This window comes from Oryctolagus cuniculus, chromosome 5, assembly GCF_051225735.1.
Source record: "Oryctolagus cuniculus isolate XC-2025 breed Fujian yellow rabbit chromosome 5, ASM5122573v1, whole genome shotgun sequence".
Classification (NCBI taxonomy): Eukaryota; Metazoa; Chordata; class Mammalia; order Lagomorpha; family Leporidae; genus Oryctolagus; species Oryctolagus cuniculus.
The window spans coordinates 3282591-3298766 of NC_142871.1; the positions used below are offsets into that span (position 1 = coordinate 3282591).

At 40.3% G+C, this 16176-nt stretch overlaps 1 protein-coding gene across 12 annotated transcripts in view; it reads left to right on the forward strand.

Annotated features, from left to right (window-relative positions):
- The window catches only part of PDE10A (phosphodiesterase 10A), a 645525-nt gene that overhangs the window by 553898 nt on the left and 75451 nt on the right, over positions 1-16176 (forward strand). For 11 of the 12 annotated variants that reach the window (XM_089332463.1, XM_070073294.2, XM_089332462.1 and 8 more), the window contains 3 exons: positions 554-696; positions 3003-3095; positions 6027-6213. In XM_089332463.1, coding sequence (XP_089188589.1) covers positions 554-696; positions 3003-3095; positions 6027-6213 — 423 coding nt within the window. Of the gene's footprint in view, positions 1-553; positions 697-833; positions 984-3002; positions 3096-6026; positions 6214-16176 lie in introns of those variants that run through there. The other variant, XR_016233540.1, reaches the window with a different exon arrangement.

Consider the following 16176-nt stretch of genomic DNA (forward strand, 5'->3'; position numbering starts at 1 on the left):
TACCTCTCAGTGCCTGAATTTTCCTAAGACGTAAAACTGGGATAAAAATTTTCCCTGGCTTAATATTGTTATTGTGTAAGTTAAATTAATGCACAAAAAGTACATAAAGATGTGATGCATGGTAAACACTCAGTAGTAAACAGAGAGTACTGAAAATAAAATTGAGCCGATGCCAGTGTGAAAGCTGGGTGTCTTCAGTTTGTGGCACAGACACCAACCAGTCAGAAAAGACTCTGACCTGTGCTGACAGAGGCTCAGACCAAGCACCGGGAGAGGCTTGAGCGGGTGTAGGAGAGGGTCTCAGCTGCAGTAGGGCGCTTGGCAAGTTAGGCCATTACTGCTGACCAGCAGTGTGGCTGTCAGGTTTGTTCTTGTTGGCATCTGCTGGCATGAGCTCAGAACAGTGACTTCTGGATACAATGTGTTTACTGTGTCAGTACCCCACAGTTAGAGTATAGCACCGCTGAGCTGACATCAATGTGTTTTTCATAATAAAGTTTCCCCTCACAGTCTTTTCTCTCTGCCTGACTTTCCCTTTGTCATTTGTCTTTAGATATATGCAAAAAACCTGGTGAATGCCGATCGTTGCGCACTTTTCCAGGTAGACCATAAGAACAAGGAGTTATATTCAGACCTTTTTGATATTGGAGAGGAGAAGGAAGGAAAGCCTGTCTTCAAGAAGACCAAAGAGATCAGGTATAATCACGAGTGGCGCGTCCTAGAGCATCCTCTGCTCTGAGTGCAGAAGTGCAGGTGTTCTGTTACCCGCTTTCCTGTGCCTATTCACAGGTATGCTGACAATACTTGTCATACTGTGGTATCATTCCCACCAGGACCCGCCTCCTGAAGGTAGTACTTCTGGGAATGACATTGCAGTGCCAGCGAAACCGCGCCCTGAAGCTTTAGCGTCAATCCTGGAAATGCCGTCTTCCGGAGGCGGTCCTTTTGGAAATCTTGTTGGAAAAACTTGCTAGTGCTCCCAGGTAGGTCAAGGTACACTCCACCTGGAGTCTGTAGGCTTTCTCACGATTTGGAGCAAGAGGGTAGTCAAACAGTTTGGCCCCCATCCCTTCCCAGCCTGTGGGGCTGTCAGGCCGTCCAGGCAATAAAGGAGCTGGATCAGGTATGCTGGATGACACGCACGCTACAGCTGAGCAGTCAGTTTACCTGATCCTGTAGCACAGTCCTGTTGCATCTGGAGACTGAAGCCTCCCTTGGTATTTAATTGGCAGCTGTCGTCACTTAAATGAGCAGAGTGGAAATTATTTTGTCAGTGGAGGCGGGCATGGTGGCTGAATTGTATCACAGTCTGGATATCTACAAGGAGCACTGTCCCAGAACTTCTAAGAATCAAGCTTAACATTCAAAAGTTAATTTTTTTTAAACATTTGAATTCCTTTTGCTTTCTGCATTTTATTTGCTTTTCAATGTAATCCTGTAGTGTTCTCTGGTAATTATAGCATGCTAGTAATACATTGTTCCTTATAAATTAAGAATTGTCATTCACTTGGGCTGTCTCTCATATAAGGAATTAATGCCATGGGAACTTGAAAGTGCGATGCACCGGGGGCACTTCCAGTTCTCTTTCCTTGGGTGGCAAAGCCTATATTCCGTGCTCACCCAACTCTGAAATCTAGGTACTATATACATGTTTGAGGGTTTTTACAAATATTTTGTTTTTTAAAATCTGAGCACATCAACTGGATATAGTCACTTTGTTAAAGCATTCTCTTGCTGAAGCCTGGAGGTTTGAGTGTTCCTTGGCACCTCCAATACTGGTATAATTTGTGTATACAAGAATAGAAGCAACAAGAGACTGTAGCTTCCTGTCCTTCTGACACCAGTCAATGTCAGCCAGTTATGTAAGGGTGCACTTCTTAATAATGGGTTGCTAGTGAGCCTTGCTGGCAAACTACAGAGTTTGAATAGAAGTTACAGTTCCGACTGCTCTCAGACCAAGACAAACAAGCATAAATCAAGAAATAGATTTTGATACTCTTGGCTCATGTCACTCTAGTTCATTGTGTTCATGTTATTCAGAGCACCACAGGAAACCAGGAAAAAGACAAGTTTGACTTTTATGCAATGTTTGAGTCACTCTTTGGTGTGTTAAGTTGGTTCTCTTGTGTCCGTTCTCTTTAGAATGTTCATGATAATCTCTAGGGTGGTGCTTTATTTCAATTATGATTATTTCTTATAAAGTAAAAAAATTAGTGTGATTTGAATTATTTCAAACTTTTGAAAACTTGATGTGGCTGATTAAATTATGGAGATGGGTGCATGTATGACAATAAGGAAAAACAATTTGTAAATATGATAATGTATTTACAACAAAAATACTGACAATGGATAACAAAAACATAAGTAAAAATAATCAGATAATGCTCATATTTTGATTGTTTTAAAATTAATAAATTAAAGATATAAAAATACTAAAAGTATTGCAAATGCAGTAAACTTTAAGGCCTATGTGGCATATCAAGGTTCAGGTATAACCTGTGAGTTTGGTTATGTGTGGTGAAGATCTCACAGGTATGTACCTGTGTTCTGGTTTTTATTGTGCTACTTACATTTTAGGGATGTTGGTAAGTTTTGAGCACACATAGGCCCTGGTTTTCACTTCATTGAGAATCCACTAAAATTATCTGTGGAGGCATTTCCTAAATTAAAATGTACTTTGCAAATGTAATGGATTATCACTGGTCAGTACAGGATAATGCTGGTTAATTTTAAATTTCAACTTGTATTCCAGATTTAATTTAATAGATTTTGGATTATATCTTAAAACAAGGTTCTCAAGCAATTGCTATGTAATGTTTTTTATGCTTTATTTTTACATATTTTCTAATAAATTGATTTAGGATATGTAAATATAAGGTTAATGCTTGTATTTAAAACACAACAATGCTTTTTAATTAAACATTTGGTAGCAATGAAGTGTTTCAAAACTTTTTGCAACATCTATATTTTAATTAGCCTGCCCCTCTCTTTAATATGTGCAGATTTTCAATTGAGAAGGGAATTGCTGGTCAAGTAGCAAGAACCGGGGAAGTCCTGAACATTCCGGATGCCTATGCAGATCCACGCTTCAACAGGTGAGAGACGGCTGTGTCCTCCAGCACTGGCCCCTCGGGTCTCCCACCTGCCCACACCTCCTCCAAGGAGCCCCAGTTCTCACGTTCTTCCCTCTTAAATTTCCTTCCTTCTTTCAACCGACTCTGTGATCAGCTAAGTCATTAGTATGTAATGGTATCCCGCATAGGTGTTTCAGTTGTTGCGAAAGCAAATAAAGGGCAGAAGTGTCACCTTGCAAAGCTGCTACATCCTTTCACTGCAGTCATTTTCACGGGCAGGTTGTCCACCCGAGCATCACGGAGGCTGCTGCACACACATGTGACTTTGACGTTGTTCTGTCTAGATTTGAATCACGGTGCTGCCTTCCTTTATCTGTGCAGTGCGCTAGCATAAATTAATTTCTCTGAGAATCAGTTTCTCATTTGAAATGTGTATGGGAATGCCAATTCTGCAGATTATTTTTTAACATTACAGATAATATTCCTAAAAGCTCTGAAAAGTTTGCATTACAGACAGGAAGAACCCAGTAAGTCACACATTTATTGGGTATTATTCAAGTTGTATATTAGGAAGGCTTATAAATATTTTGTTTGTTTTATTTTTAATTTTGTTTGGGTAACTGGAGAGCAAATTATATAATCTGGTTTTCATAAGTCTCTAGAAATTGACAATCACAAGATTAATGCTGTATGACTATTAGATTATAATATTCAGATATTTTGACAACAATGTTAATTCAACTATTTGGTTGACTTTAATATATAACATAGGTGATAGGACGAACTCTCATGCATTCTCATGCAATGAATGTAAATATACACAACTCATCAAAACAGAACCATATTCTAGTAAATTATTTTACCAATAAAATGCAAATGGATAAAATGAAAATAAGGTGCAATTTCACTGCTAAGGTATGGAAAATAAAATCTGTACATAAAATTTATGAGTTAGACTGTTAAGAAAATAAAAAGGGAAGCAAAAGATTGGTGAAAAAATCTTCTAAGCATACATTAAAAATATGTACCCAGGATATATAAGAAATTCTTCTAATATAATAAGACACCTCAGTTAAATAAAAAAGCAGATCTTAACAGATATGAAGATATACAAGTGACCATTAAACACAAGGTAATATGTGCAAAGTGAGGGGGATGTACATTGCATTTACAGTGAGATGCTACCACTCACCTATCTGAATGCCTGAAGTTTTAAAAGATGAGAATTACCCAGGATTGGTAAGGATGTGGGGGACTGGGACCCTTCTGCTTTGCTGGTGGGAATGTGTGATGCTTGCAACAACTTGAGAAGACAGGTGTGACGTTTCCTGAAGTTACATGCACACTTACTGTGTAACTCATCCATTAGCTTCATTCCTAGATATTATTCCAAGAAAAATAAAAGCATGTGTCCACACAAAAACTTGGATGCAAATCTTTAAAGCAGCAGTATTCATAATTGCCAGTAACTGGCTGTTAACAAATATTATCGTCCATTAACTGGTGGATGGATAAATAATTCGTGAGGTACCCATTCAGTAGAGAGTAGCACTCTGCACTAAAAAGGATGGAACCTCTGACAATATGTTAACAACATGGCTGAATCCTGAAACATCATTCCAGCTGAGCAAAGCCACACCCTGAAGACCAGTGTGTAACTGACGACCTTCAGGCACAGTTTGCCTTGGTGGCACTCAGTCTGTTTCACAAAGCGTTTACAAAGTGGGATTCAGCCTCATGATTAAGACACCTATATCTCACATTGGAGTAGCTGGGTTCGAGTCCCTGCTGCGGCTCCTGACTTCAGCTTCCTGTGGTCGCAAACCCTGAGAGGTAGCAGTGAGGGCTCAAGTACTTGGGTCCTTGCCACCCATATGGGAGACCCAGATTGAGTTCCCAGTTCTTGGCTGTGGCCAGATCCTGTCCTGGCCATTGTGGGCATTTGGAGAGTGAACCAGGTAGTGGGAATTCTTGTCTTTCTCACTTTTTCTCCCTCTCTTTTCTTAATAATTAAAAAAAAAGTGTTTTTCCTCAAATCAGGAGTCTATGAACCTTTTCCGTTCAGTGTGAGGTAATAGGTGTTTTTGGCATTCCAGCCATAAGGTCTTTTCTCCCAGACCTCAGCCGAGAGCACGCCAGCTGACACGGGCAGCCCCTGAAGAAGAGGTGTGGCTGTGTTATGTCAAAACAGCAGTGGGCAGTAGTGTGCTCAGCCTGGCTTCACAGCTTTAACAGTGAAAACCCCACTTCAGTAGTTCAGAAAATTGCATCTCTTATAAACCTGGTCAGGTTCAAAGGAACAGGTCCTTTTGCCACATTGACTTATATTTTGTGTACTTAGCAATACTGAATATGCCCTGTGGATAAGGTGGACGTCTCCGCAAGACTGTCCTAGAAAAATCCACATGAAAGAATGGTTTCAAGAAAAGATTTTAATCGGTTTAAGAAAACACATTCTGGGATGGATATATTAATATCACATAGCATGGAATTCATGGCAAATATCATAAAATGAGGAAAGAAGGGAGTGTTATTATGTACACAGTATGGTGCACTGAAGACAACATTTATAGATCCATGTATGACACATGGTATGCAAAATACGGAAGCCACACTTTGTTTTACTACCATCCCTGCTTTCAAAATAAGTTGTATGTATCAATAATGTTTATGTATGAGGCAGATTTGGAAAACCATGAAAAATTGTTAAGTCTGCATGTGCCCATTAAACTCTTGTCTGAACTTTCCTGTATATCTGAAATATTTTATATGAAAAAAAAAAAAGAGAGATACTTCTGGATGTTCCCTTGCCCCTGACTTCAGAAGTTCACAGTGCCGTTAAAATCACTGTTGCAGCAGCCGAGTTGAGGTCTGATTGAATACGCCGTTAGTGTCTTCTGCCTGTTTTTCTGTTTTGTCTTTGCTTATTGTCGTTCTGTGACCTTCCCACAGAGAAGTGGACTTGTACACAGGCTACACCACTCGGAACATCCTGTGTATGCCCATCGTGAGCCGCGGGAGCGTGATAGGCGTGGTGCAGATGGTGAACAAAATCAGCGGCAGTGCCTTCTCAAAGACGGATGAGAACAACTTCAAAATGTTTGCTGTCTTCTGCGCTCTCGCCTTACACTGTGCTAATGTGAGTGCCCCTCTACGTGCCTTCCTTACTACTCACGTGGGCTGAAAACCTTTAACCCCTGTAAAGTCTCTTAAGGTGTATTTCTTTCCATTTACATTTCCTTTATAAACCAAGCACAGTGATACCTGGTTGTACATTTTTTAGGAATTCCTTAGAGGAAAATGTAACTATCCTAGTATTTTACATTTATTCTAAGATGTGAATTTGTTAAAAAAAGAATAATGAAGTTACCATGAAGGTAAAATGTTCAAGCATCAGGCTTCTTTGACACAGTCTGTACTGAAATGTGGAAGCAAAATGTTGCCTACACCCTGTGGTTTCTCATATGCACTGTGCCTGAGGTCACTACAGGAACTGGTCATGGTAGCCGCTGTTTTGACACAGAGTGGGAAAACGTCGTAGTGAGGGAAAGTGAGGCAGTGTGCGGAGCACTGATGGACGGGTCATGGCTGTTGACTTGTTTGCTGTTCTTGACCGTCCTGCCTGGTCCACTGAAGAATCAAATCAGGGTCATTTTACATTGTGAAGTCCCATTTTAAAATGGTGGAACATATGATTTTTCTTTACATTGTTATATTTTACATGATTTGAACATTTAATATTTTTAAACTTTGTAGAATCCTGAAGTAAGGGAAAATGTTCATCACCTTGTGTGAAGCCAGCACAATATAAATGGTGGTATAATGGGTTAGGACACTGCCCTCAATGTCAGCATCCACCTGGATGACAGTTCAAGACCTGGCTACTACATTTCTGAGAGTTCCCTGCTAATGTGCCTGGGAAAAGGAGCAGAAGGTGACCCTAGAGTTTGGGTCACTGCAGCCATTTGGGAGACCCAAAATAAGCTCCTGGTGGTCCCTGGCTTTGGCCTGGCCCAGCCCCGGGTGTTGGAGTACATGTACATTTTTCAGTACCAGGCTGTTTTGATTATAACTGCCCTATATATTTCTTTAAATCTGATATTGTGATGCTTCTGGCTTTCTTTTTGTTGTATAGGATTGCTTTAGCTATTCTGAGTCTTTTGTGCTTCCATATGAATTATAGTATCATTTTTTCTAGATCTGAGAAGAATGTCATTGGTGTTTTGATTGGGATTGCATTGAATCTGTAAATTGCTTTCAGTAGTATGGACATTTTGATGATATTAATTCTTCCAGTCCTCAAACATGGAAGATTTTTCCATTTTTTTTTGCATTCCTCTATTTCTTTCTTACATATTTTATAATTTTCATTGTGGAGATATTTTACCTCCTTGGTTAAATTTATCCCAAGTTATTTCAGTTGTTTTTGTTGCTGTGTGAATGGGGTTGATTTTCTAAGTTCTTACTCATTCAGACTATTGTTAATGTATAAGGATTGATTTTTGTGTGTTGGTTTTCTATCCTATGACTTTGTTGAATTCTCTTATGAGTTCTAATAGTCTCTTGGTGGAGTCCCTTATCTAAAGAGTTGTGTCATCTGCAAACAAGGAGAATTTGGCTTCTTGTTTTTCAATTTGTATCCCTTTGATTTTTTTTTCTTGCCTAATGACTCTGGCTAAATTTTTCAGAGCTATATTGAATAACAGTGGTGTGAGTGGGCATCTGGTTCCAGATCTTTAGAAATGCTTTTCCTTTTCTGTGTTCAACATGATGTCGGCTGTGGGTTTGTCATACATTGCCTTCATTGTATTGAGTTGTGCTCTCTCTATATTCAGTTTTTTAAAGTTTTTGTCATGAAAAGATGTTGTATTTTATCAAATGCTTTCTCTTTATCTATAGAGATAATCATATGATTTTTATTCTTCATTTTTTTTCTTTTTTTAAGATTTATTTATTTATTTGAAAGGCAGTGTTAGAGAGACAGATCTTTCACCTACTGGTTCACTCCCCAAATGGCCACAATGGCCAGAGCTGGGCCGATTTAAGCCAGGAGCCCGGAGCTCCTTCTCAATCTCCCATGTGGGTGCAGGGGCCCGAGTATTTGGGCCATCTTCCACTGCTTCCCCAGGCATGTTAATAGGGAGCTAGATAAGAAGTGGAGCAGCTGGGACTTGAACCATCAACCATATGGGAGCTGGCGGTGGTGGCTTTATCCACTGTGCCATGGCTCCAGGCCTCCTTTCATTTGCTTGATGTGATGTATCACGTTTAATGATTTCCTTGTGTTGAACCATGCTGCATCCCAGTGTTAAGTCCCACTTGGTTCTGGGTGGATTATCATTGTGATGTGTCACTGGATTCAGTTCACTAGTATTTTCTTGAGGATTTTGACATCTATGTTCATCATGGATATTGGTCTATAGTTCTCTCTTGTTGTTGTATCTCTCTCTAGTTTTACAGTTAAGACCATAGCTGGCCTCAATCTTGAGTTGGAAGAGTTCCTTCTCTTTCAGTTGTTTCGAATAGTTTAAAAATTTGTGGAGCTAGTGTTATGACATAGTGGGTTAAACTGCTGTCTGTGACAGCAGCATCCCATATGTATGTGGTGTCCTGTCTACTCCAATTCCAATCCAGCTCTCTGCTGTGGCCTGGGAAAAGCAGAGCAAGATGTCCCAAGTGTTTGGGACCCTGGCACCCACATGGGAGACATAGATGAAGTACCTGGTTCCTGTCTTTGGCTTTTCCCATCCCTGGCTGTTGCAGGCATCTAGGGGATTAAATGGCAAATGGAAAATCAATCTCTCTCCCTCCCTCTCTCTCTCTCTCTCCCTCTCTCCCTCTATCCCTTCTCTCTCTGTCACTCTGCCTTTGAAATAAATAAAATAAATCATTTTTAAATGAACTGGTATTATTTCTTCATTAAAAGTGTGGTGGGAGCTTCTTTATAATACTGATTCAATATCAGTGTTGGTTACTGGTCTATTCGGGTTTTTTATGTCTTCATGTTTCAATTTTGGTAAATTATATGTGTCTAGAGATCTAGCCATTTTTTTCTAGATTTTCCAATGTGTTGGCATATAGTTAATGGCAATAATATGTTAGGATTCTTTGTTCCTCCATGGTATTAGCTGTGACATCTCCTTTTTCAGCTCTGATTTTAGTAATTTCAGTCTTTTTTATTTAGTTGAGCTAATGGTTTATCAATTTTGATTTTTTTCACAAAACTAGCTCTTCATTTCACTGAACTTTAGTTTTTGATTTTTATTTTGTTAATCTCTTCTCTAATTTTTATTATTTCTTTCCTTATTATTATTTTGAATTTGGTTTATTCTTGTTTTTTGAGATGCATTGCTAGATTATTTGATATCCTTCCACTTTTTGAATGTAGGGATTTATCACTGTAAACTTTCCTCTTATCACTGCTTTTGCTGTATCCCATTAGTTATGATATGATGTATTTTCATTTGTTTAAAGGAATTCTTTTTGCTTTCTTCTGTGACCCACTGTTCATTGAGGAGGATGCTATTCAATTCCCATGTGTTTCTATATATATATATATATATATATATATTTTTTTTTTTTGACAGGCAGAGTGGACAGTGAGAGAGAGAGACAGAGAGAAAGGTCTTCCTTTGCCGTTGGTTCACCCTGCAATGGCCGCCGCGGCCGGCGCACTGCGCTGATCCGATGGCAGGAGCCAGGAGCCAGGTGCTTTTCCTGGTCTCCCATGGGGTGCAGGGCCCAAGGACCTGGGCCATCCTCCACTGCACTCCCTGGCCACAGCAGAGGGCTGGCCTGGAAGAGGGGCAACCGGGACAGAATCCGGCACCCCAACCAGGACTAGAAGCCGGTGTGCCGGCACCGCTAGGCGGAGGATTAGCCTAGTGAGCCACGGCGCCGGCCCTCTATATTTTCTTTTTTTTTTAAACTTTTATTTAGTAAATAAAATTTTCCAAAGTACAGTTTATGGATTACAATGGATTCCCCCCCCCATAACTTCCTTCCCACCCACACCCCTCCCATCTCCCACTCCCTCTCCCATTCCATTCACATCAAGATTCATTTTCAATTATCTTTATATACAGAAGATCAATTATTATATATTAAGTAAAGATTTCAGCAGTTTGCACCCACACAGAACATAAAGTGTAAAATACTGTTTCAGTACTAGTTACAGCATTAATTCACATTGGACAACCCATTAAGGACAGAGATCCCACATGAGGAGTAAGTACACAGTGACTCCTGTTGTTGACTTAACAATTTGACACTCTTGTTTATGGCGTCAGTAATCTCCCTAGGCTCTAGTCATGAGTTGCCAAGGCTATGGAAGCCTCTTGAGTTCGCTGACTTCGATCTTATTTAGGCAAGGTCATAGTCAAAGTGGAAGTTCTCTCCTCCCTTCAGAGAAATGTACCTCCTTATTTGATGGCCCGTTCTTTCTGCTGGGATCTCACTCGCAGAGATCTTTCATTTAGATGGTCGGTTTATTTTTGTTTGTTTGTTTGTTTTGCCAGAGTGTCTTGGCTTTCCATGCCTAAAATACTCTCATGGGCTCTTCAGCCAGATCCGAATGCCTTAAGGGCTGATTCTGAGGCCAGAGTGCTATTTAGGACATCTGCCATTCTATGAGTCTGCTGTGTATCCCACTTCCCATGTTGAATCGTTCTCTCCCTTTTTTATTCTATCAGTTAGTATTCGAAGACTCTAGTCTTGTTTGTGTGATCCCTTTGACTCTTAGACCTATCAGTGTGATCAATTGTGAACTGAAATTGATCACTTGGACTAGTGAGATGGCACTGGTACATGCAATCTTGATGGGAATGTATTGGAATCCCCTGGTGCATTTCTAACTCCACTGTTTGGGGCAATTCCGATTGAGCATGTCCCAAATTGTACATTTCCTCACTCTCTTATTCCCACTCTTATATTTAACAAAGATCACTTTTCAGTTAACTGAAAAAGAGCCTAATGGCTCTTTCTAATACTTCCAGTACTATGTTGAATAGCAGTGGTGAGAGTGGGCATCCCTTTCTGTTACTAGATGTCAGTGGAAATGCTTCCAACTTTCCCCCATTCAATAGGATGCTGGCCGTGGGTTTTTCAAAATTGCTATGATTGTATTGAGGAGTGTTCGTTCTATACCCAATTTGCTTAGAGTTTTCATCATGAAAGGGTGTTGAATTTTATCGAATGCTTTTTGTACATCTATTGAGATAATCATGATTTTTCTTCTGCAATCTGTTAATGTGGTGTATCACATTGATTGATTTGCGAACATTGAACCATCCCTGCATATCAGGGATAAATCCCACTTGGTCTGAGTGGATGATTTTTCTGATGTGTTGTTGTATTCTATTGGTGAGAATTTTTTGAGGATTTTTGCGTCTATGTTCATCAGGGATATTGGTCTGTAATTTTCTTTCAAAGCTGCATCTTTTTCTGGCTTAGGAATTAAGGTGATGCTGGCGCTTCATAGAAAGAATTTGGGAGGATTCCCTCTTTTTCGATTGTTCTGGATAGTTTGAGGAGAATTGGAGTTAGTTCTTCTTTAAATGTCTGGTAGAATTCAGCAGTGAATCCATCTGGCCCTGGGCTTTTTTTTGTTGGGAGGGCCTTTATTACGGTTTCAATTTCTTTCTCAGTTATGGGTCTGTTTAGGTTTTCTGTGTCTTCCTGGTTCAATTTAGGTAGGTTGCATGTGTCCAGGAATCTATCCATTTCTGATAGATTTCCCTACTTGCTGGCATACAAGTCCTTGTAGTAATTTCTGATGATGCTTTTTATTTCTGTGGTATCTGTTACATTTCCTTTTTCCAGCCTTTCACTTTCAGTCTACATGCATCTTTGTTGGAAAGGTGTGTTTCTTGTAAGCAGCAAGTAGATGGGTTTTGTTCCTTTACCCAATCAGCCAATCTGTGTCTTTTAACTGGAGAGTTGAGTCCATTAACATTCAATGTGACTATTGATAAGTAGTAACTTTGCCCTGCCAGTTGCCAAAGATATTTTCTAATATATACTTTGAACTTCCTGTGATCTTTTGCTGTGAGGTTTCCTTCCTTTACCTTCTTTCTTATTGATGGCCGTGTTTCTGTGTGTAACACATCTTTTTTTTTTTTTTTTTAAACTTTTATTTAATGCATATAAATTTCCAAAGTACGACTTATGGATTACAATGGCTTCCCCCCCATACCGTCCCTCCCACCCACAACCCTCCCCTTTCCCACTCCCTCTCCCCTTCCATTCACATCAAGATTCATTTTCGATTATCTTAATATACAGAAGATCAGATTAGTATACATTAAGTATGGATTTCAACAGTTTGCTCTCACACAGAAACATAAAGTGAAAAATAATAGATGATTTTTTTAAATGATGATGAAATCAGAGCAGACCTATTGTCATGTTTAATCCCAGTGAGAGTCAAGTCGGGAATTGATAATTTCTTTTTTTTTTTTTTTTTTTACAGAGGATCAGTTTAGTATGCATTAAGTAAGGATTTCAACAGTTTGCACCCCAATAGAAACACAAAGTGAAATATATTGTTTGAGTACTCGTTATAGCATTAAATCTCAATGTACAGCACATTAAGGATAGAGATCCTACCTGAGGAGTAAGTGCACAGTGACTCCTGTTGTTGACTTTACCAATTGACACTCCTGTCTATGGCATCAGTAATCTCCCTATGCACCAGTCATGAGTTTCCAAGGCTATGGAAGCCCTCTGAGTTCTCCGACTCTTATCTTGTTTAGACAAGGTCATAGTCAAAGTGGAGGTTCTCTCCTCCCTTCAGAGAAAGGTACCTCCTTCTTTGATGACCTGTTCTTTCCACTGGGATCTCACTTGCAGAGATCTTTTGCCAGAGTGTCTTGGCTTTCCATGCCTGAAATACTCTCATGAGCTTTTCAGCCAGCTCCGAATGCCTTTAGGGCTGATTCTGAGGCCAGAGTGCTATTTAGGACATCTGCCATTCTATGAGTCTGCTGAGTATCTCACTTCCCATGTTGGATCACTCTCCCCTTTATTTACTCCATCAGTTAGCGTTAGCAGGTACTAGACTTGTTTATGTGCTCCCTTTGACTCCCAGTCCCTTCACCATGACCAACTGTGAACTGAAACTGATCACCTGGAACAGTGAGATGGCATTGGTACATGCCACCTCGATGGGATTGAATTGGAATCCCCTGGTATGCTTCCAACTCCACCACTTGGGGCAAGTCAGCCTGAGCATGTCCCAAATTATACATCTCTTCCCTCTCCCATTCCCACCACCATGTTCAACAGGGATCACATTTCAGTTAATTTTCAACACTTAAGAATAACTGCATCAATTACAGATCTAAACCAGTCATATTAAGTAGAACAGATAAAAAAACTACTAAGAGGGATAATGTATTTAGTTGTTCATTAACAGTCAGGGCTATGCTGATCAAGCCACCATTTCCCATAGTGTCCACCTCACTCCAACAGGTTTCCCTCTTGGTGTTCAGTCAGTCGTCACCGATCAGGGAGAACATATGGTATTTGTCCCTTTGGGACTGGCTTATTTCACTCAGCATGATGTGTTCCAGATTCCTCCATTTTGTTGCAAATGACTGGATTTCGTTGTTTCTTACTGCGGTATAGTATTCTAAAGAGTACATATCCCATAATTTCTTTATCCAGTCTATCGTTGATGGGCATTTAGGTTGGTTCCAGGTCTTAGCTATTGTGAATTGAGCTGCAATAAACATTAGGGTGCAGACCTCTTTTTTGTTTGCCAATTTAAATTCCTTTGGGTAAATTCCAAGGAGTGGGATGGCTGGGTCGAACGGTAGGGTTATCTTCAGGTTTCTGAGGAATCTCCAGACTGACTTCCATAGTGGCTTGACCAGTTTGCATTCCCACCAACAGTGGGTTAGTGTCCCTTTTTCCCCACATCCTCGCCAGCATCTGTTGTTGGTAGATTTCTGAATGTGAGCCATTCTAACCGGGGTGAGGTGAAACCTCATTGTGGTTTTGATTTGCATTTCCCTGATTGCTAATGGCCTTGAACATTTTTTCATGTGCCTGTTGGCCATTTGGATTTCCTCTTTTGAAAAATGTCTATTGAGGTCCTTGGCCCATCTCTTAAGTGGGTTGTTGGTTTTGTTTTTGTGGAGTTTCTTGATCTCTTTGTAGATTCTGGTTATTAACCCTTTATCTGTTGCATAGTTTGCAAATATTTTTTCCCATTCTGTCGGTTGTCTCTTCACTCTCCTGACTGTTTTTTTGCAGTACAGAAACTTCTCAATTTGATGCAATCCCAATAGTTGATTTTGGCTTTGACTGCCTGTGCCTCCCGGGTCTTTTCCAGAAATTCTTTGCCTGTGCCAATATCTTGAAGGGTTTCTCCAATGTTCTCTAGTAACTTGATGGTGTCAGGTCGTAGATTTAGGTCTTTAATCCATGTTGAGTGGATTTTTGTGTAAGGTGTAAGGTAGGGGTCTTGCTTCATGATTCTGCACGTGGAAATCCAGTTTTCCCAGCACCATTTATTGAATAGGCTGTCCTTGCTCCAGGAATTAGTTTTAGATCCTTGATCAAATAGAAGTTGGCTGTAGATGTTTGGGTTGATTTCTGGTGTTTCTATTCTGTTCCATTGGTCTATCCATCTGTTTCTGTACCAGTACCATGCTGTTTTAATTACAGCTGCCCTGTAGTATGTCCTGAAACCTGGTATTGTGATGCCTCTGGCTTTGTTTTTGTTGTACAAGATTGCTTTAGCTATTCGAGGTCTCTTGTGCCTCCATATAAATTTCAGCACCATTTTTTCCAGATCTGAGAAGATGGTCTTCGGTATCTTGATTGGTATTGCATTGAATCTGTAAATTGCTTTTGGGAGAATGGACATTTTGATGATATTGATTCTTCCAATCCATGAGCATGGAAGATTTTTCCATTTCTTGGTATCCTCTTCTATTTCTTTCTTTAAGGTTTTGTAATTTTCATCGTAGAGATCTTTAACGTCTTTGGTTAAGTTTATTCCTGGGTTTGGAAGGAACATTCCTCAATACAATCAAAGCAATCTATGAAAAACCCACAGCCAACATCCTATTGAATGGGGAAAAGTTGGAAGCATTTCTACTGAGATCTGGAACCAGACAGGGATGCCCACTCTCACCACTGCTATTCAATATAGTTCTGGAGGTTCTAGCCAGAGCTATTAGGCAAGAAAAAGAAATTAAAGGGATACAAATTGGGAAGGAAGAACTCAAACTATCCCTCTTTGCAGATGACATGATTCTGTATTTAGGGGACCCAAAGAACTCTACTAAGAGACTATTGGAACTCATAGAAGAGTTTGGCAAAGTAGCAGGGTATAAAATCAATGCACAAAAATCAACAGCCTTTGTATACACAGACAATGCCATGGCTGAGGAAGAACTTCTAAGATCAATCCCATTCACAATAGCTACAAAAACAATCAAATACCTTGGAATAAACTTAACCAAAGACGTGTAACACATCTTTAAGCATCTTTTGCAGGGCTGGATGAGTGGCAACAAATTCTTTCAATTTCTGTTTGCTATGAAAGGTCTTTATTTCACCTTCATTCACAAATGATAGCTTTGCAGGATATAATATTCTGGGCTGGCAGTTTTTCTCTCTTAGCACCTGTGCTATGTCTCGCCATTCCCTTCTAGCCTGTCGGGTTTCTGATGAAAAGTCTGCTGTGAGTCTAATTGGAGATCCTCTAAGAGTAATCTGACGTTTCTCTCTTGCACATTTTAGAATCTTTTCTTTTTTTTTTTTCTTTTTTGACAGGCAGAGTGGACAGTGAGAGAGAGAGAGACAGAGAGAAAGGTCTTCCTTTTTGCTATTGGTTCACCCTCCAATGGCCGCCGTGGCCGGCGTGCTGTGGCCGGCACACCATGCTGATCCAATGACAGGAGTCAGGTACTTATCCTGGTCTCCCATGGGGTGCAGGGCCCAAGGACTTGGGCCATCCTCCACTGCACTCCCTGGCCACAGCAGAGAGCTGGCCTGGAAGAGGGGCAACCGGGACAGAATCCAGTGCCCCGACTGGGATTAGAACCTGGTGTGCCGGCGCCGCAAGGCGGAGGATTAGCCTAGTGAGCCG